General features: G+C 36.4%; 1 protein-coding gene across 1 annotated transcript; it reads left to right on the forward strand.

Annotated features, from left to right (window-relative positions):
• The first annotated feature begins 16,220 nt into the window (after positions 1–16,220).
• LOC138887563 (uncharacterized) lies at positions 16,221–16,982 on the forward strand. The gene has a single exon (XM_070169327.1). The coding sequence runs from the start codon at positions 16,221–16,223 to the stop codon at positions 16,980–16,982; it is 762 nt and encodes a 253-aa protein (XP_070025428.1).
• Positions 16,983–24,922: the final 7,940 nt, after the last annotated feature.

Here is a 24,922-nt window from a genome sequence, read left to right on the forward strand (position 1 = left end):
ATATTGCGTTATGAGTTCAGACTCAGGGGGATAATGTGATTGTGTAGTAGATATGATTATAGAGGAGTATAGAGAGATATCAGTTTGAGGCAAAAGCAGGTGGGGTTATCTCCTGCAGGGTGTCATGAGGTTGTGTGGTCCTTCTATTGTTTTGTGGCAAGTTCTCTTTTACCAGTGAATGATATGCATTGGAATTTGAGTTTAGATCGCTCGTGGAAGTTGGACTGACTATTGTAATGGTGAATGCGAGATTTACCGATAATTTGAGGTACTAAATGGTTTGTGTTACAGGAGCTCAAGAAGGATTTAGTTGAATCTCTCTGCGGTATGACGACAATAATAGAGTATGCCCATTGTGAGTTATTGTGTGGTTTGGTCTATGGCTTTGAGCCAAGTGGGGGAGTCCGCTATTGATAAATTGATTTCACGATTATGTGTTGTATTGGTTTCGGTTTGAGGTATACTTTTGAATGAGTTATGTTTTGTAGAGGGGGAGATTGAGGACGACTTGAGTAAAGTAATTTCTGGGTACGAGTTGTATTAGGCTATATGAGTATATGAGAATCATGGAACGATTTGAGTTGGTATTGGTGAAGGATGTAATATGCATGGAGCAGGAATTTATTTGGTTCCATTAAGGTGGAGTTACTTCCTTGGGTGTTGGAGTGCTAATGGGGCACAAGTTGTTTGGTCCGTTTCGTTAGTCTAATTGATATTTGAGCAGAGTGGATGACTCTCGAGAATGGTTCCAATGAATTCAAGATTTATACATGGCAATTGGGAATCTTCAGGATATGTGTTTGGCTAGAAACTGAGATTTATGGTGAAGGATATCAGGACTTGTGACATTTCTATATCATTATGGATTTTACATATCAGTATCAGGAAGGCAAATATAACGGCTTTAGGTTCGCAGAAGGTCTCTTCAGAGCGGGCATCTCGGTTGTGGTACTTTTGGGGGTGCTTAAGAAGGAATACAACGGTTTGTGAGCCCTAGGGCGGTGGGGTTTATGCTAAAGTTCGTGGGGGAAAGTTTTAGTTAAGGATAGTAGTATACTAGTAAGGAAAATTATCAATTTGAAGGTAATTCGAAAGGAACTCAGAGAATTAGGATTGCTTGGTAGTAGGTCGGATCGACATGATAATAGATATGATCGGTTCTTTGGGTGCTTATGATGTGGTGGGTTTCTACAGGTGTTTCGTGGCAATGCTCATGGGTTTTGGTGACCTGCGTAGCTTAGTTGAGTTAGAAGGATTCAGTTCTGACGGTTTGATTTTGTGCAAATGAGATTCAGAGAGTTCTTGATAGTTTCTACCACGGCTCGAGGAGTATATTTTCTACTGGCATAAGGAGCATGTGATGTATAGTGATTTTCTCCTGGATGAGATCAAATGGACGGTTTCTAACTGGTTGAGTATGTAGTATACTGTGACTCGGAGTGGATTATGAGATTTTCGTACTTTTCATATGATGGAATGGTATATGCGGTGTGTTGTGTGGGATTGAGATTTGCATGAGCAAGGTCACAGTGTATTCTTAGGCATCACAGATGGTTTTCGATAACTAGGTGAATAATATTACTCCTTGGTATAGTTTGATGATAGTGTACATTTCAGAAGGGGCGATGCGTCTCGATTATGGATACTTCATTGGTATTGCGGTGCTCTCATAGTTGATCAACTGTTGATGTCCGAATTTTGATTTGTGGTACAGAAGAATTATAGAAATATTCCTTGTGGGATGATCGCATATTGGAGAAGTGTTAGGAATCCAAGCGATAGAGATGAGATCAGATATGGTGATTTGTGTGTTCTATGGATTTGGAGACTGGGAGTTCCCATGAGTAGATTATTTCGTGGTGGTGGACTGTGAAAATGTATCCAGGGTTGGGTAGAGGAGAGTATGTGCTGTGGTTAAGTCATTGTGGACTTTCGGAGGGTTATTTATCTATTGTGGGTGACCAGAGTTGATTTAGAGTTCATTGGTAGGCCCAATATGGATGTGTGTCCTGCACCAGGTCGAATTTGTTGACCCGAACTGCTATCGTTGAGGGATGTGCCATTCGATTGTTTTTGAGTGATGATAGGCTATAATTACATATTTAAGTCGCTTATTACACTCAAATTTACTGCACTTTAATTGAGTTTGAGCTTTAATCGCTAGTGTCTCGCACAAATTGTGTGTTTTATGCCTTGTAGGAGTGATTCCGAGCTATGTAGATATTATGGAATGAATTCAAGTAATTTGGAGCTTTGAAGTCTGAGTAAAAGCTCAAAGAATTAAGCCCAGATCATGTTCGGGGGTCAACGGATGATAGTTAGAACAAACGAAGAATCGAGTAGGCATATTGCGCACTGTCTAGAAAATGCACATAACCTTTTTCTCAGAAATCCATTTGGGCTTCACAATATATGGTTGGAAATCTAACTCAAAGGGCTACATCTTTCTTGTTTTATGCTTTTTCAAATTCCAAACGGAACAGGGTGAAAAAGACGCGTCAATAGCATGATCGCGCTCGTTTGGCAGAATCAAAGTGGATATGCACGTTTTGTCCGGAAAATGTGTCCTTTTTCGTGTAGGAGAAGGTGTAATTGTTTGGGACAAACCCTACTTGGTATATATACATGGAAAAATGGTATTTTGAAGAGGTTGGGCATACTTTTGACACATATTTGACCTAAGGATGCAGAGACACAATAGGAGCAAGGCGGGGAATTCTTCTACGAGTTTTTCCTTCCTCTTCCTATTTTTCATTGTTGGTTATTTTCACGACCCCAACCCCGGCCGTGATGGCACCCAACACAATGCTAGGCAAGCTCGACCAACTAACATCTCACAACCTCTTTCTTTATAATTCGATACCAATTTTCGGGATTTAATACCAATTTAATATAAATAGAAGTATGAATTTAACAGATGAAATGTGCGGAAACCATAATCACAAAAAATCTCTATAAAACAGCCCACTGATCCAGTGTCACAAGTCTGAGCCTCTAATACAAGGTTTCAACAATCTAATATAGAAATATGTCTAAAATGCGGAATAATAAGTGGAGATAGAAGGAGAAATCGGGTCTGCGAACGCCATGCAGCTACCTCGATAACTCCGATGAAAACAGAACGGCAGAAAGCTCGCTCTATGCCTCAGGAATACCTGTACGTGCACACATGGTGCAGGGAGTAATGTGAGTACTCCGACTCAGTGAGTAATAATTATAAATAATGGCTGAAAGTATGGAAACAGGTAAAGGCACAAAGCAATTCCATATCAAGCAGTAAAAATCACTTAAAGCAGTAAATCAATGAAGAAATCAAATGATCTTCCTTTCGAAACAAGTAAAAACGGTAAATTAACAGGTAGATAACAAGTAGAAATCTGCCCCTCGAGCACAGTATCAATCGCTCAACGTAGTATCAGCCCCTCGGGCTCACCCTCAGTACAGTATCAGCCCCTCGGGCTCAGTATCAATCACTCAGGACAATATCAGCCCCTCGGGCTACCTCACAATCACTCATATCAGCCCTTCGGGCATAGTATCAATCACTCAGCATAATGGGTACCCACGCTCACTGTGGGTGTGCAGACTCCGGAGGGGCCCCTTACGGCCCAAGCGATAAGCCACCTCGTGGCATCATCACTCGGCACTCGGCCTACATCACTCAAAAGCCACCTCGTGGCATATAAAGTATCTCAGGCCCTCGGCCTCATATCACTCAACATATCCTCACATATGACCCTCGGCCTCACCCAGTCCAAAAATCATCACAAGCCCCTTGGGCATTAGTAAAACAGTAGTTCTCAACCCAAAACATGATGTAGAATATCATTTAAGTTTCAAATCTGAGTAAAAGTGGCTGAGTTTGTAAAACAGTAGATATCAACAGGACTGAGTTCAAATAATAAGTCAAGCAGTGAGGAAATAGTGAAAAAATCCCCGAAGGGTTCAAATAGTTGGCACGAAGCCCAAATATGGCAATCAGCCCAAATCATGATGATAACAAATGAATTTCAGTCAAATATTCGGTAAAATCATCAATCGGGATGGACTAAGTCACAATCCCTAGTAGTGAAATACCCCACGTTCATCATCCAACGCGTATCTTGCCTCAATATAGCACTACGATGTGCAAATCCGGGGTTTCAAACCCTCAGGACATCATTTACAACCATTACTCACCTCGAACTGGCTAATTCTCTAGCTCGCGATGCCTTTTCCCCTCGAATTGGCCTCCACGCGCGTCGAATCTATCCAAAATCAAAACGAATACGTCATAATATGCTAAGGGAACAAAGCCCAAGCGAAAACATTCGAAAAATATCAAAAATCCCGAAATTAGCAAAACCCGAGCCCCGGGCCCATGTCTTGAAACTCAAATTTTTTTACGTCATCGGGTTCCTTATCTCGCCACGAGTCTATACATACAAAAATCTCTCAAATCGGACCACAAATGGCCCCTCAAATCCCAAATTTAGAATTTCAATTTCAAGCCCTAATTTCTTACAATTTGGCTATATTTTCATGAATTTCAAGGATGATTTCACAATATAATCATGTATTTAGTTCATAGGACTTACCTCCAATCACTTCCCATCAAAACCCCTTCAATTACCATCCAAAATCTCTCAAGGTTGCTCAAAAATGGTGGAAAAATGGGTTTGGTTCGCGGATGAAATGTTTATTAAAACCCTTCTGTCAGCCCAGATTTTACTCTATGCGATCGCATCCAAGCCTCTACGATCGCATAGCAACTTTCCCAGGCCTCCAAAATGTCCTATGCAAACGCGACCCCTTAACTGCGATCGCACTGCTTCACCAATCAAACATACGCGATCACATACACTACTCCGCGATCGCATTGAACAAAGTACCCCTCAGAACCTCAGGTCCATTTAACACTACGCGATCGCATTACTCCTCATGCGATCGCAATGAACAACCTCCTCAACCTATGCGCGCATACCCTATTCTGCGATCGCATTGAGCAATCAGAACGGCCTTCCCCAAACCTTCTATGCGATCGCAATTGCACTCCTGTGATCGCAGAGAACAAAAATGTTCTGCAACACTCAGCTGAAATTTGCAACTTCAAAAACCAAGATTGGTCTAATTGACCATCCGAAATCACCCCGAGGCCCCAAGGACCTCAACCAAAAGTGCCAACCCATCCTAAAACATCATTCAAACTTGTTCCAATCATCAAAACACCACAAACAACACCAAAACCATCAAATTACATCGGATTCAAGCCTAAATTTCTTAAAAACTTCTGAAATACGCATTTGATCAAAAACCCAACCAAAACACCTCCGAATGATCTGAAATTTTGCACACACATCCAAAATCACCTAACGAAGCTACTTCAACTCTCGGAATTCCATTCCGACCCCCGTATCAAAATCTCACCTACTAACTAGGATTCGCCAAAATACTAACTTCGCCAATTCAAGCCTAATTCTACTCCGGACCTCCAAAAATCAATTCCGATCACACTCCTAAGCCACATGTCAACCCCCAAAGCTAACCGAATCACCGGAAATCACATCCGAGCCCTCTAACTCAATAGTCAACATCCGGTTGACTTTTCCAAAACAAGCCTTCTTTAAAGAGACTAAGTGTCTCATTTCCTATCAAAACCAATCCGATTTAACTCTAACACACCGAATACCGATAATGAAACATGAAGAAGCATACAATGGGGGAACGGGGCAGTAACTCACGAGACGACGGGTTGGGTCGTCACAGTTATGACTTTTAAGTATTGTAGTTTACATACTATTATGAATAGCTAATTTGTTATCTAGGGTTTTGATGGAACCTTTTGTAGGATAAATTCTTGTTTTGTTTTTATATAATTGAGCCATAGTATTTTCTCTATTTGTTCAACTATATTATTATTGTGGTTGATTGAAGGGACCTCAATTAGCTGTGCCTATTAAGTATATATTACTCAGGAGAGAGTTCATATTTAGGTAGTTGTTGAACAACATCACTCCCGACGTATGTGAGGAATCAATAACCAAGGGTTTAAAGGTGGGATTAAGGATAACGAAACCTTGGGTGCGATCTAAGTGAGCTGTAATTAAAGCCATTTAGCATAACTCAGGGGAGTATGTCTAGTAAATTGTCGTAATTACTCGGGAGAGAATTACAACACACAGAGCTCTCATGATCGGTAGAGAATACTTAGGCGAAATTATAGAAGACCTAGCGGAAAAGATTAGGACAATTGGGGAAATCATAACTCTTGACCTCGTTAATATTTTCTCCAACCTATATTATCTTTAGTGTTAATTTATTATTTTAATTTGTTAGTTAGTTAGTTAAACAAAAGAATCTTAATATCTATAAGTTAGGAATTTTTCAAGCTTGTATTCTCGGTGTTAGTGAACAACCGTAGCTAAGCCTTAGTTCTCTGTGGGATTCGACTCCAGACTTGTAAACCGGATTATATTTGCAACGACCGATTTGTCCTTTTTATAAGGCATAGTTGGGTGTGATCAAATTTTGGTGCCGTTGCCGGGGAACTAACGGTGTAGTTGTAGCTGTATATATTGCTAGGTTGCGAGTTTGAACTTTTATTTTGTTTTGTTTTGTATTATTTTTATTTTATTATAACCGTTGATTTGAGAAACATGACATCTTGGAATTATGGGAATTTAGTTGTAGATAATTCTACTATTGATCCTCATAAATATTGTAAAGGAAACCACCCGTATCAAAATTATCAAAATATTCCCGAAAGCGAGTTATGTGCGCCAACTCAATCTTATTTGTGGAATGTGTGTGACGTGTGTGGTGGTAAAAATGGTTACCTTCATGGTTGTGCTTATATTTCTTATTTTCCCCTAACCCCTTACTATGATGGTTCTACCTTTTCTTATGAAGTTAATAGGAACAAAGAACCTGGGAATGCGGACCTGAAGGAGATCAAGGATATGTTAAAGTGCCTTCTGGAACAAAATAATGAGAAACAACTGCAGATAGAGAGGCAAGAGGCAACTATTCACAACTTGGAGGCTCAATTGAGTTAAATGGTTGGAGTTGTTAATGCTCAACAAGCCAATATTGGGGATAGTAGCCAAGATGAGCGTGAATTTGAGGTGTTAACTAAGGAGGTCAGAGTAGAACATCAACAACCTAGACAACTACAATTTGAGGATGTCAATGTTGAAGAAGTGAGACTAGAGTCAGTCAAAGACTTTGAGGATACAAATTTTGTTGACTCTAGTATCATTGATGTTGAGGATGTTGAAGGTCCTGAAGTTCCTATGTTTGAGCGCATTGGTCCTCACTCCAAATATTTTTCCACATTGGGATTGGATGATGATATGGAAATAGAGTCATCCAAGCCGATTGAGGAGTCAAGGAATGGGGAATAAGGTGCATACAGTCTGGAGTTTTTCTTGCCAGAAAGACAGAACTACATACCTCATCTAAAAGCCAAAAAGTGTAAAATAGTACAATGGTTGCTTGGGCCAATTATATTTGTTCCACCACCCCTGGAGCATAACCGAATACTTGAAGCCAGATTGGGGGCTCAATTCATAAGTTCAAGGTGGAGGGAAAAAGCGATTCACGTCATGCCGCGATGTTAAATCAAGTGCTTGTTGGGAGGCAACCCAGCTTTACTGCTTTATTTTATTTTATTTTTTTCTAATTGTATTATTTTTTTAGTGTTGAATTTTTTTTATTTTTTAGGAGCATGGAATGCAAAGCCATTGGAAGGATACAACAACAAACTAGATGGTTGGAACTAAGTGTGAGGTACCCCCACGAAGGACCAGGCCTGTGAGAAGTCTGAGTACCCCATGAGATGCTAGTGCTTCGGCCTTTGGCCTACCAGGGAGTTTCTTTTACCCTCTTGTATGTATGGATGTGCATTGGGGACAATGCACAATATTAAGTGTGGGGTGAGGAAATTGTCTGGGTGACTTTCTATGCTATTTTAGTTGTGTTAGTTTAATTGAATAATTTTTTTTAAATAGAAAAGATTGGACTTTTCCCGACGATGGATATATTAGACAATTTTCTTAAGAGATTTAAGTCTAAAGAAAAAATAAAATAAAAACATTTTCTTTTGTTAGGTAGTATAGCAATTCCCCCTTGGTTTTTCTTTGTGCCGCTGTTTTTTTTCAAGGGTTTTATTTGAATCGGGTGTAGTGAGTTTTTTTAGGAATAGGAGCCATTGTGTTGTGTTTTGAATTGAAGCAATATCTCTTGACTTTGTTGTGCCTTGAGAATAGTGAGTACTTTAGTTGTGACGCTTAGACTCAGTTTTTGACTCTTGTATAAGTACCTTAAATTGCATGATTTTAAATTTGCTTAATTTCTTTGACTAGAGTGTCTTGATGAATCCAATCCTGAGTGAGTTATGAGCCATGTGTGTGTGAGGTTTGAGTGTTTTTCTGTGCATTGCATTTGATACCTAGAACTTGCCTCGTATGTTTGCAAAGCGAAATAGTAGTTTTGTTCAGTCTTGGAAGTGATATAGGCATTTTTGTGTTGAGCCAGATATGTATATTTTACCCACCTAATTGTTATGTAACGTAGTTAACCCCTTTGAGCCTGTAATCTTGTTTCTTTGGCAACCACATTACAAGCCTTACCTATTTTTTTTTGAATTAACCTCTATTTGAACCTTCTAACCTCTCATGAGCACTTGAAGTGTTATGAACTATGTAAAAGTTAAAGTATGAGGTGATTGGTTTGGCTTTTGAGTAGAACTAATGAAATAAGGAGAAAGGTGCACTGTTTTGAAAAACTGAGAGCCACTTAAATAAATAAAATAAAAGTTGTATTGTTGTGAACAAAAAAATTTCCTTGATAAGTGGTGACTCTTGATGTAATTGTTCTTGTGTTTAAAGAAGTATGAGGTAAAATACATTGATATGAAGGCGGAGTTTGGTTTGACATAAGTATGGGATTTGAATGTTAAAGTATATGTATTAAAGTGCTTAGGGAAGTGTAGTCACTCTTCTATCTAAATGTATCCTACTCATCCCACAGCCTACATTACAACCAAATAAAGTCCTACTTGATCTTAGACTGAATGAGCTCGATTCGTAGAGTAATACACTACGAGCAAGCCTATGGTGCATCTTTTGTGGCATATGAATGTTATTTCTGAGAGTGGGTGTATTCTTTCTATCTTGATTTCCTAAGTGTTCTTAAATTTTATTGTGTGGAACTTCTCTCGTTTGTTGTGTGAGGGCACTTGATTCATGAAGGAAAGATAATGTCAATGAACTCTACGTTAGAGTAAGTGGGTGAGTTGTGAATAATGCATGGTACTTGTGAGTCAAATCTTGAGGTGAAGATGTTACGCTTTTGTACTTAGTCTATTTTAAATATTCTTGTTGTCATGAGTTAGGAGAATTATTTAAAAAGGTCGTGTCTATATAAAGCGTAGTTTGATTACTTGAGGACGAGCAATGGTTTAAGTGTGGTATGTTGATGATAGGCTATAATTATGTATTTTAGTCTCTTATTACACTCAAATTTACTGCACTTTAATTGAGTTTGAGCTTTAATCGCTAGTGTCTTGCACTAAATGTATGTTTTATGCTTTATAGGAGTGATTCCGAGCTATGTAGATGTTATGGAATGAATTCAAGTGATTTGGAGCTTTGAAGTTTGAGTAAAAGCTCAAGGAATTAAGTCGGGATCGTGTTCGAGGGTCAACGGATGATAGTTAGAACAAACGAAGAATCGAGTTGCATATTGCGTACTGTCTAGTAAAATACACACAACTTTTTGTTCAAAACTCTATTCGGGCTACACAATATATGGTTGGAACGATAGCTCAAAGGGCTAACACTTTCATGTTTTACGTTTTTCCAAATTCCATAAGGAACATAGTGAAAAGGGCGTGTAAATAGCGAGGCCGCACTCAGGCCGTGCTCGTCAAGTAGAATCAAAGTGGATATGCATGGTCCAATCGCGGTCCAAGTGCGGACGCGCACTTACTGTCCGTAAAATGTGTCCTTTTTTGGTAGGAGAATGTGTAATTGTTTGGGTCCAACCCTACTTGGTATATATACATGGAAAAACGGTATTTTGAAGAGGTTGGACATACTTTTGACACAGATTCGACCTAAGGAGGCAGAGAAACAATAGGAGCAAGGCGGGGAATTCTTCTACGAGTTTTTCCTTCCTATTTCTATTTTTCATTGTTGGTTATGACTTTTAGTATTGTAGTTTTACATACTATTATGAATAGCTAATTTGTTATCTAGGGTTTTGATGGAACCTTTTGTAGGATAAATTCTTGTTTTGTTTTTATATAATTGAGCCATAGTATTTTCTCTATTTATTCAACTATATTATTCTTGTGGTTGATTGAAGGGCCCTCAATTTTCTGTGCCTATTTAGTATGTATTACTCGGGAGAGAGTGCATATTTAGGTAGTTGTTGAATAACATCACTCCCGATGTATGTAAGGAATCAATAACCAAGGGTTTAAAGGTGGGATTAGGGATAATAAAACCTTGGGTGCAATCTAAGTGAGCTGTAATTAAAGCCACCTAGCGTAACTCTGGAGAGTATGTCTAGTAAATTGTCGTAATTACTCGGGAGAAAATTACAACACGTAGAGTGCTCATGATCGGTAGAGGATACTTAGGCGAAATTATAGAAGACATAGCGGGAAGGATTCCGACAATTGAGAAATCACAACTCTAGACCCCCTTAATCTTTTCTCCAACATGTAGTATCTTTAGTGTTAATTTATTATCTTAATTTGTTAGTTAGTGTCACACCTCCTTTTTTCCTACACCCCGGAAAGGGTATAAGGGAGTTTTTTCCAACTTAAAGTGACAAAGAAACTAACAAAATTTTATAACAAAATAATGAATCTTAAATGACCATATGAGCACAAAAAAAAAAAGAAACCATGTTGAGAACTATTCGGATGAACCAGAAGGAACAAAACAAACATGGACATACAAAAATGCATTTTAAAGTTGATTATAACAAAGAACACTTAAAGTAATTAATTTTTTAACACTATGCTAAAGAGAAAGTTGTAGTATCACCACTATAACTTCTACAGTACCATTTTGAAGCAGAGGAAGTTGAATCTTCACATGGTTAATTTAAGAAAATATGCAGCCAATAACATAAACTGAAGATAAGATCCTTCCACTAACGCAATCTAATTTTTTTTACATCTTAATGTTGACAAATTGTTCAACTTCACATACTTCTTTAAATTTCAAAATACGAACATGGTGCTACATGAGCTTGAAATCTAAATGTAAACAAAACAATACCTGCTGGTTACAAGTCATGAGCCAAGAAAAATAAAAAAAAAACAAAAAAATCGAGACAGAGTCATGAACATACTAAAATAACGTTAACATTTGCAAATCTCAATTCACTCAATCAAAGAAACATCATTCATGCGAACAAATTAAATACGAAAGAAACTTTATCAAAAGAACCAAATCAATTTGCTTCTGCTTCAATAAAGATGCTCCGATATTTTTTAACTCAAGAGCTTGAATTACATACCTACAAGAGAGTGAATTCAAATGAATAAAATCTAAAAGTTGTAGAGTCAATACAACAGCAACAACAAAATCTCTATCAACTCTTCTTCAAACCCAAGATTCAAGGCCCGAAATATTGAAAGAAAAATTTAATGAAAATTTTCAAACTAAATTTCTCTCCCCCCCTCTCTTTTTTTTTTCTTTTTTCTTCTCAAATTTTCTATTCTATTTATAGCAAAATTTTTGAGATTTAACAGATTTTTTTTTAAAAATATTTTATTATTTTATTATTTTTTAATTAAAAGAAATTCCACTTACAAATTGCTTTTATTTTATTTATTTTTTTATAAAAAGAAATCCCACCTTTCTTTAATTTTATTTTTTAAATTCCAACTTTAATTACTTTTATCTTATTTAAAATCCCACTTTTTTTACTTTTTAAAAGAGAATTCCACTTATTTAACTTTTCTTAAAAAAACAATCCACTTTCTTTTGCTTTTCTTTTAAAAATGCTACTTTCTTTTACTTTAAATTTTTTTAATTTTCAGATACCTTTATATTTATTTTTTAATTCCAACTTTCTTTTACTTTTTATTTTTTAAAAATTTCCACAAAACTTTACTTTTATTTTTTTAATTTTCTACTTTCTTTTACTTTTTAAAAGAGAATTCCACCTACTTTTACTTTTATTTTTTTTATTCAATACTTCCCTTTTTCTTATTTTTTAAATCACTCTTGAAAATTTAAAAAAATAATATTTTTTCGGAACTTTTTTTATTATTTTAAAATAAAAATAAAAATAAAATAATATTAATAGTAATAATTCACCTTTTAAATTTTGTATTTTTACCCTATAATAAAAAGTGTAACAAAGCTAAAAATTGTAGGTTAAAACCCCTAAAATATTTACATAGAAGAAGTGATAAAAAATTAAATATTATCAAAAATTAGGTGCTCACAGTTAGTTAGTTAAACAAAAGAATCTTAATACTATAAGTTAGGAATTGTTCAAGATTGTATTCATGGTGATAGTGAACAACTGTAGCTAAGCATTAGTTCTCTGTGGTATTCGACTCAGGACTTGTAAACCCGATTATATTTGCAACAACTGCTTTTTCCTTTTTATAAGTCATAGTTGGGCGTGATCATTGAGCTTATTCGTGTTCTGAAATGATCCATGAGTTAATATTCTATGCTACGAGGAGTTGTGAATTATAGGTTATAAGCACATATGGTGCGGTTCTATTGGGGCCTTATAACGAAATTTGAGCGAGATGAGCATTTGAGTATTGCATGATTGATGGAGTATTTGTTATGTTCTTTCGGGGTTTGTATGGCACTGTGTAATTTGCCTCTTCGTGGTTATGGCAATGCACTTTGAGTACTTGATTTCGAATTGCGTGTGGTTATTGATTTTGAGTAGGATGGCTTGAGCTTTATGACATGGATCAGTGTTTGGATGGGGCACGCATTGCAGCGAAATTATGTTGAGGTGTGAACCTTTGTGTTAGATTCGTGTGATGGTCCTACGGGGTGTGATGTATTTTCAGTATTTCGTTGTGGCAGTATTTGTTAAGCTTGCGGGACCGTTCTCTCGTTTGGTCATTTTTCATGATTTGAGTACATTTGGATTGTTGCTTATTGGTGCACGGATTGCATGGGTTGTGGCTTTAGAATGTATTGATGTGGCATGTCAATAGAATGATTGTGTTAGATGAGATGAGGTCATTGGACCTAGAATGGATACTATCGTAATTGATTACAGCATAATTGGAAGGATAATATCGGAATTCGGCTTAGAAATTGGCTATAGTTCTTGTCGAAGGAGGAGGGAGAGTTCCATGACTTGTTGGTCTGATAAGTGGTTATGAGTTTTTGCGTGTTTCTTTCATCATTGGCAGTGTACAAAGGTTCAGAACAAGATTTTAGTTGATATGAGGTTCGTTACCAGTGTTGAGTTGGTATCGAGCAGCTATTACGATCGAAAGTTATCTTTATAAGTATTTGAGTTCTGTGGTATATCCTGTGATTGTGTCATGGGTCATGGTTATGGCTTGGTACAGCTTGTTCAGACTTATACAGTGTGTATATGCGAAGTTAGGGTCTTGTAGTAATTTTCAATGTTGGAAATTGGATACTATGGTTTACGGACTAAGGATGGAGTAATTATATTCAGTTGTGTAGTGTGGTCGCTCCTAGTTGAAATAGGGTGATGTGGGATCACCCCCGAGTATGTGTATGGTAAATTTATACGGCGGTTTGATGGCCTTGGGAGCAATTCTTGACACGTTCGAGGGCGAACGTATGTTTAAGTGGGGGAGAATGTAACGATCCAACCGGTCATTTTGAGCATTTGCACTTTGCTCAGTAGTTTGGGGGCACGAGTAGCTCCGTATGATGTATTAGGACTTGTGTGCAAAATTTGAGTTCATTTCGAGTAGATTTGATATATTTCGGTGCGAGTTTTGGAAGTCGAAAGTTCATTAAGTTCGATTTGAGGTGTGTTTCATCGTTTAGATATTGTTATACATTATTTGAGGCCTCGAGTAGGTCCGTATTATATTGTGGGACTTGTTGGTATGTTTGTACGGGGTTCCGAGGGGATCGGGTGAGTTTTAGATATGTTTGAGCTGTGTTGCTCTCGTTTTTCTTATGTTCTTACATCGTTTCTTCAAATATAAATGGTACCACATTGAATAAGTGAGCTCCAATTTTTGTTTTTATTAAAGCATTAGATCTGTATCGTAATTACGAAGTCATAACAAAAAGAATCGTCAAATTTGGACAACGTTTAAGGATTTTAGGGTCATTTTACTAAGAATTGAATTGCCAGATTTTTTCCAGATTAATTACAAAATTAGCACTGCTATGTATTTAAAAATCTGTACTATTTCCAAGTATTGAAACTAGCATATCTCCTTCAATATAAGGTCAAATTGAGTGATTCAAGAGCCTAACTTGACTAAAATTTCACAAGGATTCTATTGGAGGTATCAAAAGTGAGTTTTGAGATTTTTTGTCATGAAAAACGAGGCAGAACAGTATTAAAACGAGGGTTTTGTCATGACGTCCAAATTCATTACTAAAAAGTAAATAGACACGGTCGTATGCAATATAATTTACCCAACTATGAGTCGGGATCGAATCCCACAGAAAATAATATGTAGGCAATTAAGCGTGCAAGAGAATTATCACTTATTATGCTAAGCCAAACACTTAGAACAATTTTGAGAAAATATTTATGTCTAAATGAGAAAATAAAAACTAACCTAGAAAGCAAGTAAAATTATTAATATCTACAAGCATGGATACACGGGAAATTACACTCAAGTAACGATCTAATGTATTTTACGAGAAATTAGCCCCGGGTAATAATTTTATATTAGCTTCTTCCAAAGACTAACAAGACTTCCTAATTGAATTATCCCTAAAATAATTAAGAGATTGAGCACACCCGAATATGGCTACAAGTAGTTCAATCCTATCCCTAGATAGAATCTATAATGTGAGGGTTAAAGCCTCAAGTTTTTGTTAATTAATCATTCCCAACCCTAAATTATCTTTCCCAAAATTAATATGAAGTTAATGGGCGAGTCCTAGGTTTAGCTAATCCCTTTGGAAACATTAAAGAACAAGAATAACTAAGGAAACAATAACTCACTTCAATATAACTAAAAATCGTTCAATACGTAAGCACAACAAGATATTTAATCCATACTTTAAATTTGGATATTCCCATAAACAAGATTCAACCATTGGAAAAAATATTACACACTTAGATATACAATACAAAGTAAGAAAATAAAAAAAATAAACATAAATGGGTAAGAAATTCTTAACCAAAAGCTTCAAATCTTCAAGACCCAAGTGTGTGTGCAAGAACCCTCGCTTCCAAACTTGTCTTCTCTAATCCAAGGACTGAAAAATACGCTAAAGATCTGCCAAAGATATGTTTCCAATAAGCTAGGTCGTGTATTAAAGGGTTTGGGATGAAGAAAATGTGAAATGACAGAAATGCCCAGAACTGAAGCACGATATTCGCAATTGCGAACCCAAGGATTACTGTTGCACATCGCATTTGCGATCCTTATGTTCACAATTGCAAACTTGACACTGTGCACTTGACTTTGCATTTGCGATGGAGATCTTCGCATTTGCGAAGGTTGACTGTCTGGTTTGACTTTGCATTTGCGATTCCTTCATCGCAATTGCGACCTCTACTGTCTTCACATTTGCCACATTGATGATGCAATTGGAACATCTGAGGCCATTTTCTAGATTTTTTCTTTTCAACTTCTTTTTGACTCGTTTTCACTTGGTTTCATCATGATCACTTCTAAATCACAGAGAACCTATAAAATCGAAGTAAATGACATTAAACACATGATTTTATCATTCAAACATAGCAAAAATCTGAGCTTAAAGACAAGATAATTGGTAAAATACCAACTTATCAGCATGAAGGGATGAAATTTTGTTTCGGTTATGAGTTTCCAATATTAAAATATTAACATTAACTATCCCAACAGATCTAACCATATCCATTCCCAAATTAAATACCCAATCTATAAATGAGAACCCTAACTTCTCCATTTGAGGCACTTTCTCTCTTTTTTATCTGTCTTCTTTCATTCTTTACTCTTCAACCTTTTTTTGTAGGAAACTTACCTTCTTAAAATTTGAGGAGAGAGAAGGTCTACCTTCTCTCTACTTCCAATTCCCCCAACCATGGCTACCACTAACCAAAATACTAGTAATCTGAGAATTCCTATTCCTCCAAAATCTCCTGACATTGAGCTTCCTCCTTCCCAACATAATCCTCTAGACCTAATAAATTCCTATAAGGATAAACTACTAGGGAAAATACAATCTTCCAACGAAACTCCTAATGAAATCTCCCCTTCACCAATGTCCATGGATCTCTCTCATACTACTACTGTCCCAGATGCACAAAGGATAGAAGAACATAGGATAAAAAGTATAGCTCTATCCGATGAAGATATCCAAAGAATCTATGAACCTTGGAAATTCTCAATGATTATAAAACTAATAGGAAAAAGAGTTCTACACCACTACCTCAAAGTGAAAATACAAAATCTTTGGAGACCTACGGAGAACTTCTCCCTAATAGATCTTGGTGAAGACTACTATACAGTTAAATTTAACAAAGAGGAAAACTCAAGGAAAACATTACAAAACGGTCCATGGTTCATCAATGGATTCTTTCTTTCTGTTCCAAAATGGACTCCAAATTTTGTAGCAACCAAGGCTACTCAAAGTTACACGGATATATGGATAAGATTTCCTCAGCTCCCAATTGAATTTTACGATGGGGTCATACTGGCAAAGATTGGGAATGCTATAGGAAAATTACTCAAAATAGATGCATGTACATCATTCACCATTAGAGGCAGATATGCAAGGCTGTGTGTCCAAATTCCACTAGAACAAACAGTTCAATCCTACATAAAAATTGGGTCTCACAAATAGCCAATCCTTTATGAAGGGGATAATATCCTATGCAAATCCTATGGTCGCCTAGGTCACTCTTCATTAAAGTGTTCCATCCCAAGTTCACATAATCAACCTACGACCAATCAGGGGAGTAAGCACCAAAAGCAATTGGCACAAAATACTACAAGCGAGTGGCAGACTGCTTCCTTTCCCAAAAGGAAGAAAGGGCCAATCACTGATCGAGGAGAAGGATCGACAACAACAAAACTCCTCAATGCACTAGGTATACACGTAAGAATTTTCGAAGCAGGTAAGTTCCTCAACATCCAAAAATTAAAATACGTTGATAAGATTTCTATACATTCTGATAATTTTGATAATACGAAAAATACTAGTAATGTCCAAACTAAGCTAGCTAATACTACTAATGAGGCTCAAGATCCCCTTGATCACAATTTTACTACTAATGATCGACCAAATAACCTTTGGCACATAGTTTCTATAGAAAACAGTGGTTTCACTAATACCACTAGCCCTAACCATGCAAGACACTCCTACCATCATCCAAGTGGAGGAAACATGTCTCCAAAAAAGACCCCCATTAATACCAACGTCCAAATGATTACCTATACTAATAACACTGGTAATGATCCTCTAAAATCCATACCAACCAATGACCTTTTTCATAATAATATCCCTACTCACGTAATAGATAAAAATCATGCTAATATCTCAAGTAATCCGTCTAACACTAAATACATGCAAACAAATGACCACTCCAAATTAAAACACTTGGAAAACACAAGTTAGCAAGTGTCGGAGGAAAAATCTAAGGTAGATTTTGATAAATCACCTACGAAACCATTCCATTCCTCCATGGAAATAGATACAAAGCCTCCTACCTTACCTATTTCCCTATCATCAACTCTAACTGTTGATGTTCCTTCCCCTATATTAGCAAATACTTCCTCCCAAAATGCCACGCACACCACTAACTCTCAGGAGAAGATACAGATTAATCCAACTCCCTCGTCTCCATCGTCCCTTTCCGATGGACAATCCTCCCCCCTCCCACAACAAATTCCTACCTCTCCTGTGATCTATGCACAACCTCCAAACCCTCCAAATCACCAACCCCAATCTTGGATAGAGCTGAGCCTCATGGGCCATGCAATATCATTCAACCTACAAATCAATGTCCAAGATTCAGTTCTCATCATCCAAAACACGAACTTCTTAGCTCAACTAATCTCAGAAGGCATGCATCTAGCAATGATCAATTATATCAACCAGATGTAGATGAACAACATCCTGCAGCCACTGGTACCATCAATGAACCAAAACCTTGCGACCAACATGCAAGACATGTGGAATATTCTGCGGAACCCACAGACCCTAATGCCAGCAAATATTCCTCTCAATCTCCCATTCTTTGCTCTGGAGGAGATGTCAATGGTGAATCCTATCTTCATTCGATGGGATGTGTAGCAACCCCCACCTCCAACTGTCCAATAACAAAATCCACCTGCTCAAGCAGAAGAACCAGCTCAACCACAACCACAAGAGAATATGCAAGAGCAAGAACAAGGTCCAGAGGAGGAGGAAGAGCACATCCATCACCAGGGGGAACCAAGGGTGGCATTCTCAAACCTAAACGAGGTAAAAATTCTCATATTCAAAGAAAGACTCGACAAAAAATGCATCATTAGTTGCCCAATGACTCTGTTCAAATGCTGAATCGATATAAGGCCCCCACACGATCCAACAGTAGGAAAAAATATGGTGGTCCTAGTTCCATACCATAAGAGAAACATTGCAATGGAAATGAGGGACAACAACCACAACATCCTTACTCCCCCAAAAATGAATCAACTAATTAATTTCATTAGCTGGAACGTACGAGGTGCTAACAAACCTAACTTTAGAAGGAACCTTAGGGAACTCATGGATACTCACAAGTCTAACTTGATTGCACTACTGGAAACCAGGATGGCTACTCACATTTCCATTCTTGAGGAGTTCAACTTCACTGAAATGATAGAAGTATTAGCAGAAGGACAGGCTGGTGGAATGGTGATTCTTTGGAATCACAATAGGGTTGTAGTGAACAATTTTACAAGAAGAAATCAGGAGATCCATGCCATGATAGAGGTACAACCTAACCATAAATCTTGGCTATTTAGTTCTATTTATGCCAGTACCAATAAATATAATAGAGACAATCTTTGGAAAAACTTAAAAATTATTTCTGAATATTATAAAAGGGCGTGGTTAATGGGGGTGACTTTAATGATGTTACTAGAACTGATGAAAAAATTGGTGGCAAAACAGTCAATCAAAATAGAGCTAGGAAAATAATTGCTAGCCTTAATCACTGTAAACTTCTTGACCTAAGTTTTAAAGGGTCTAAATTCACATGGTCAAATCATAGAAAAAAAAAATAAGGGACTAATAATGAAAAGGCTAGATAAGGTGTACTCTAATGTGGAATGGCTTGATCAATACCCCCAAGCTTCTATAATCCACCTGCCTAAGACATACTCGGATCATAACCCTATTCTAGTCTCCCTAAATAATATTAACAAAAATACATGGGAAAACCTTTTAGACTTGAAACAATGTGGTGCTTCCATCCGAATTTTATTAACCTAGTGAAAAAAAACTGAACTAATAAAGATCTTCTAAACGCTAGTACTTCATTTGAAGAAGATATAAGATATTGGATTAAAGAAAATTTTGGTAATATTTATAAAAGAAAAAGGAGAATTCTAGCGAGACTAGGAGGGATACAAATAAGTCCAAATTATAATACTAGCCTATTTCTCTAAAAATTAGAGGACGATCTTACACAACAATATAATGACATCCTCAAACTAGAAGAAGACCACTGGAAATTAAGATCCAGGGTAATGTGGCTAAACGATGGTGATGCTAATACCAAATTCTTCCACATAAGTGCTACAAATAGAAAAAGAATCAATACAATAGTTTTCTTCAAGGATGATATGGGAAATTGGATAGATGATCACCAAAGTATAATGACTCATACTATAAACTACTTCAAGGACCTCTTTACCACCTCTCATTCTCACTCAAACTGGCACACTAACATAAAGGAGTCCCCTATAGCCACTAATAACGTTCTGTCAAGCCTAGACCTACCCCTTAATAATCAAGAAATTAGGAAGGTAGTATTCTCTTTCAAACCCTATAAATCACCCAGTCCAGATGGCCTGCACCCTTTTTTCTATCAAAAATATTGGAATATTATAAAAGATAGTGTCAATGCCTTCTGCCACAAAGACTTCAAAGATTGCCACATCCCTACAACCATCAATAATACTTACTTGTGCCTAATTCCAAAGTTTGAAAATGCCAGTAACTTAAAAAACTTTAGGCCTATTAGCCTCTGTAACACCATCTATAAAATTATTACCAAAATCATTGCCAATAGATTAAGACCTTTTCTCAACAATCTAATTGGTCCTCATCAAGCAAGTTTTATTAAGGGAAGACGTGCTTGTGATAATACTTTAATTATTCATGAAGTAGTTAGTTACATTAGGAAATCAAAAGCAAAAGAAGGCAACATGATCCTCAAAATAGACCTTGAAAAGGCTTTTGATAAACTTGAGTGATCCTTTATTCATAAAACTTTAAATTACTTCAAATTCCCTCCGAAAATCACCAACCTAATTATGTCTTGCATTACCACTCTTAGTTATTTTGTCCTAGTGAATGGTTCTAAATCAGACATCTCTACTCCAACAAGAGGGATCAGACAAGGTGATCCAATATCCCCCTACATCTTCATTTTATGTATGGAGATGCTTTCAATTATGATCAATCACAAAATTGATATCAGGAAATGGGATGCTTTAAAGATTAACCCTGACCTACTTTATCACACCTTTTTTTTGTTGATGACATAACCCTCATAGGTAAAGCTAATATTAAAACAGCTCTCACAATGATCCAAAGCCTCAATAACTTTTGCCTTCTTTCAGGACAATCTATTAACAAAATAAAGTCCAAATTAATTGTATCTCCCAATTGCTCAAAAACAGTTAAGAAGGAATTGTTCTCCATCCTCAACATAAAGCTTAGTGATAAATTTGATATCTACTTGGGCTTTCAAATAATTAACACAAAACCTAGTCACAAAGACTATCAATTTATGATTGATAGAATGAGAATGAAGTTGGGAAGCTGGAAAGCCAGATGGCTAAATATGGCTGGTAGATGCACTCTAGTCACCTCCACCCTTAACAACATTCCAAATCATATCATGGAATACTCCCATCTCCCTACAAAAACAATCAAGGACATTGATAAGATTCAAAGAAATTTCTTATGGAATTCTACTCATGACAAAAGAAAACCCCACCTTCTGAGTTGGGACACAATTACGAAGGATAAACAAATAGGGGGGCTAGGAATTAGGAAAGCTAGAAGCAAAAACTCAACCTTGCTTACCTGTCTAGCTTGGAAATTAATAAATACTACCTCCTTATGGACCCACGTTTTAATCAGTAAATATGCTAACACAAGAAATAAGAACCACCACTCCTTTATTTGGAAAAGTATATTGAAGGGTTGGTACTATTGCAACAAAGGAACTAGATGGGACATAAGCAATACCAAACAAAACATTTGGGAATCAAACTGGATTCCTAATCTAAATAAATTAAGAGCTTCTATCCATGACCCCTATATCTCAATGAAGACAAGCTCACCATTGGTAATTAATGTCGGGGAAAAATTGGGACCTCACTAAGTTATCCTTTGAGTTGACAAATAGCATCTCACAGAACATAAATGCTATTATGAATTATAATACTCATAGAACTAATTCTCGCCATAATATATGGAGTGTCAATTCAAACGGATTATTCTCTACCTCTTCGTGCTATAAGCTTATCGACCAATATGATCCCTATGACAAAGATTACACCTGGCTGTGGAATCTTCATTATCCAAACAAAATAAAAATATTCATCTGGAAATGCTATCATAATAGAATCCCAACAAGATCCTATCTAGCACATATAGGGATAAACATCAACCCTAAATGTCCCACATGCAAATTACATGATGAAATATTCATCACATCTTTTGGGCTTGTTACACTATTAAGCACATATGGACTGACCTTGGAATACACATCAATTCCACCCTAAACCACTGGATAAATCAAATAAGACAAGCAAAGCATACTTTCCTGCACACACACCTTAATGGGAGGACATTTACCCCTTTGCAATTTGACTAATCTGGAAAAACAGGAACAACAACAACAACCACAATAATACAAACTACAGCCTGAATTGAAACACTGTTATAAAGCATGCTATCGAATATATCCTTCTTACAAAGAAAGGTATCAATAGTTCAGTACAGGAACAAATACAAATACAGTGGCATAAACCATCTAAAGGTTGATACAAATTTAATATTGATGGTGCTTTCCCTAGAAGTAATTTCGAAGGTGGTATAGGTGGAGTAGCAAGACACAACACAGGAAGCTGGATACTAGGTTTTCATATGAAGGTCCCAACATTATCAGCAACTCAAGTGGAGCTCCAAGCCTTGAGAGAATGCCTGCAAATTATAATGCAGCGCAATTTAATGCCGGTGGAGATTGAGACAGATGCATCAGAGACTATCAATATGTTAGGCAATGACCACCCTACTTACACAAGACTAATCTATGAATGCAGGTGGTTGATGCAACAAACAAGGAGGAAGGGCAAGGTGGTACTCAGACATAGCTTCAGGCAAGGGAACGGTTGGCAAAAATGGCACAGATGCAGACCAACATAAATAAAAGCTCTCTTTTGGCAACTCCACCAAAACCAGCGATACAACAGTATCAACCGAATCTGGAGGGTCTTTCTTATGTTAAATATGTTTGTACTAGTGTTTGTTTGAAGTTGGTTGCTTTAGGTAACATAGATGCCTTGCAAGGCACAGACGGTATCGTGTAATATGTTGAATGCTTAGTTATTAATATTATGTCTTTTTCTTTAAAAAAAAAAAACTTTTTTTGTACGTCTTGTTTGTTCTCGTTTCTCTCCTATCAATTCTTTTCTGTCTCGTTTTCTTATTTTCTCCTATTTGAAAAAATATTCAAATGTCGCAAAATTTAGGGTACGAGGAGGACCGTAATTTATGTTGTTGTGGTGACTATGCTAGGTTGAAGAATTCGACTACCCCAGCAAATCGAGGTCACCAATTATATTGTTGTAGATTTCAATAGTAAGTAACTAGTTAAGTTGATTATGAAATTCGTCGTTTTTTATTTTTTATTAATAAACAATGCGATTGCATTTGTTGCTAGAAAAACAATAGATATAACTATTTTAGAATGTTTGATGATCCATTTACGGGTCCATCGGAGAGGGAGCACCAACCAAGTCGGGCAATATTGTGATTAATGAGTGATCGACTAAGGGTGAAAGTGAAAGAACCTGCAAAAGAAAAATATAAGTAAAAGTAATAATTGAAGGAAGCGAAAGTGCAAATGGAGTCTATGACAGTGAATCCTATGGGTGTTCGCCAGTCGGTACGAGTCGGTATTTAAACATTTCGTTTTGGTATTTTGGTATTCGATTTTTTCAAATACTATACCAATACCGTACCTAATTATATTCGGTGTGGTTTAGGTTTTCTCCTTTCAGTTTCAGTTTATTCAGTATGGTAACTTCGGTTTGTTCGATTTCAATACTAACTAATGCATAAAGCCATAGACTATATTCTTAATTAAAGTGCTCACAAATATAAAAATATAAACATTTTAAGATCACATGACTATCGATAAATTTTTTGTCTAAAACTAGCAAGTAATAACCCATAAAGAGAAAAAAGGTACATAAAGGAATACATTTAATTAATGAACATATATTGTTACTTGCTTAAAGCTAATTGCTAAAGTTATAGAATACAACAAGGACTAATCCAACAGATGCAATTCAATACACGAGAAGAAACACCCTAAAACTGTAAAAGTATTACGTTAAGATGCATGGTATCCTAGAGAATAAGACCCAAAATCTGCAGTCTACCTTGTTCCTCTATTTTCCTAAAGAAGTACATAGGCTTTATTGCCAGTCTCAACATGCATACCAAAGAAAAGTATTATGTAACTTAGTATATTATAATCAGTAATATGTGTATTGTATAACTTATTATATATTTCGGTTCGGTATCAGTAATTTTGGTAATATTTTTGGAAATACCAAATATCATACCTAATACAAAATTTTTAAAAACTTAAGCCAAATACCATACCAAATAACAAAATATCGAATAACAAATACCAACTTTTTTGATTTTGGTGTGGTAATTCGATATTTACCAAATTATGCACATTCTTAGTAAATTGTAAGGAGGCTGAATAGCATAGGGACTGAGCAACAACCAAATCCAAGAGGCTTATGTTTAATTGTATTTTAATGTGTATAGTCTAAATTATGATCGTGTATTTCTGTGTATTTTGATGCACTGATGAACTTGTAGTAGATTGGATAATGGTCGTATGTGTTGCAGTAGTTAAAAACTTATAATAGTTGACAATATTGTAGTAGGTTGTTTTTCTTTAATGAAATTTTGCAGTAATTTACCTTTTCGAATCATCCATGTTTTCTCTCGGAAAGTTATGGTTCAGCAATAATGATACAAAGTAGTAACAATATTTACATATGTATACACTAAATATAAATAAGAATTCGTGATACACTAAATTGTGCAGCAAAGATTACTATTAAACTATTCTCAATTGAGCTTAAATGTACAGCTACAACTCTAGCAAAATGGTAACAAGAGCACAGTTGCTTCATGACATTTGGCAGGATCATTACATTGACAGAAAACCTATGTTAACATCATCCTTAGACATCAATATTGTACCATATTACATAGAAAAAAAACTACAACAGTTCTTATATAGAACTACTTCGTGGTTGTTGCTGATATCT

This window comes from Nicotiana sylvestris, chromosome 3 (genome assembly GCF_000393655.2).
Source record: "Nicotiana sylvestris chromosome 3, ASM39365v2, whole genome shotgun sequence".
Classification (NCBI taxonomy): domain Eukaryota; kingdom Viridiplantae; phylum Streptophyta; class Magnoliopsida; order Solanales; family Solanaceae; genus Nicotiana; species Nicotiana sylvestris.

Excerpts from the sequence above, each read along its gene's own strand:
- LOC138887563 (XM_070169327.1), top strand. The coding sequence starts at position 16,221 with ATGGCTACCACTAACCAAAATACTAGTAATCTGAGAATTCCTATTCCT.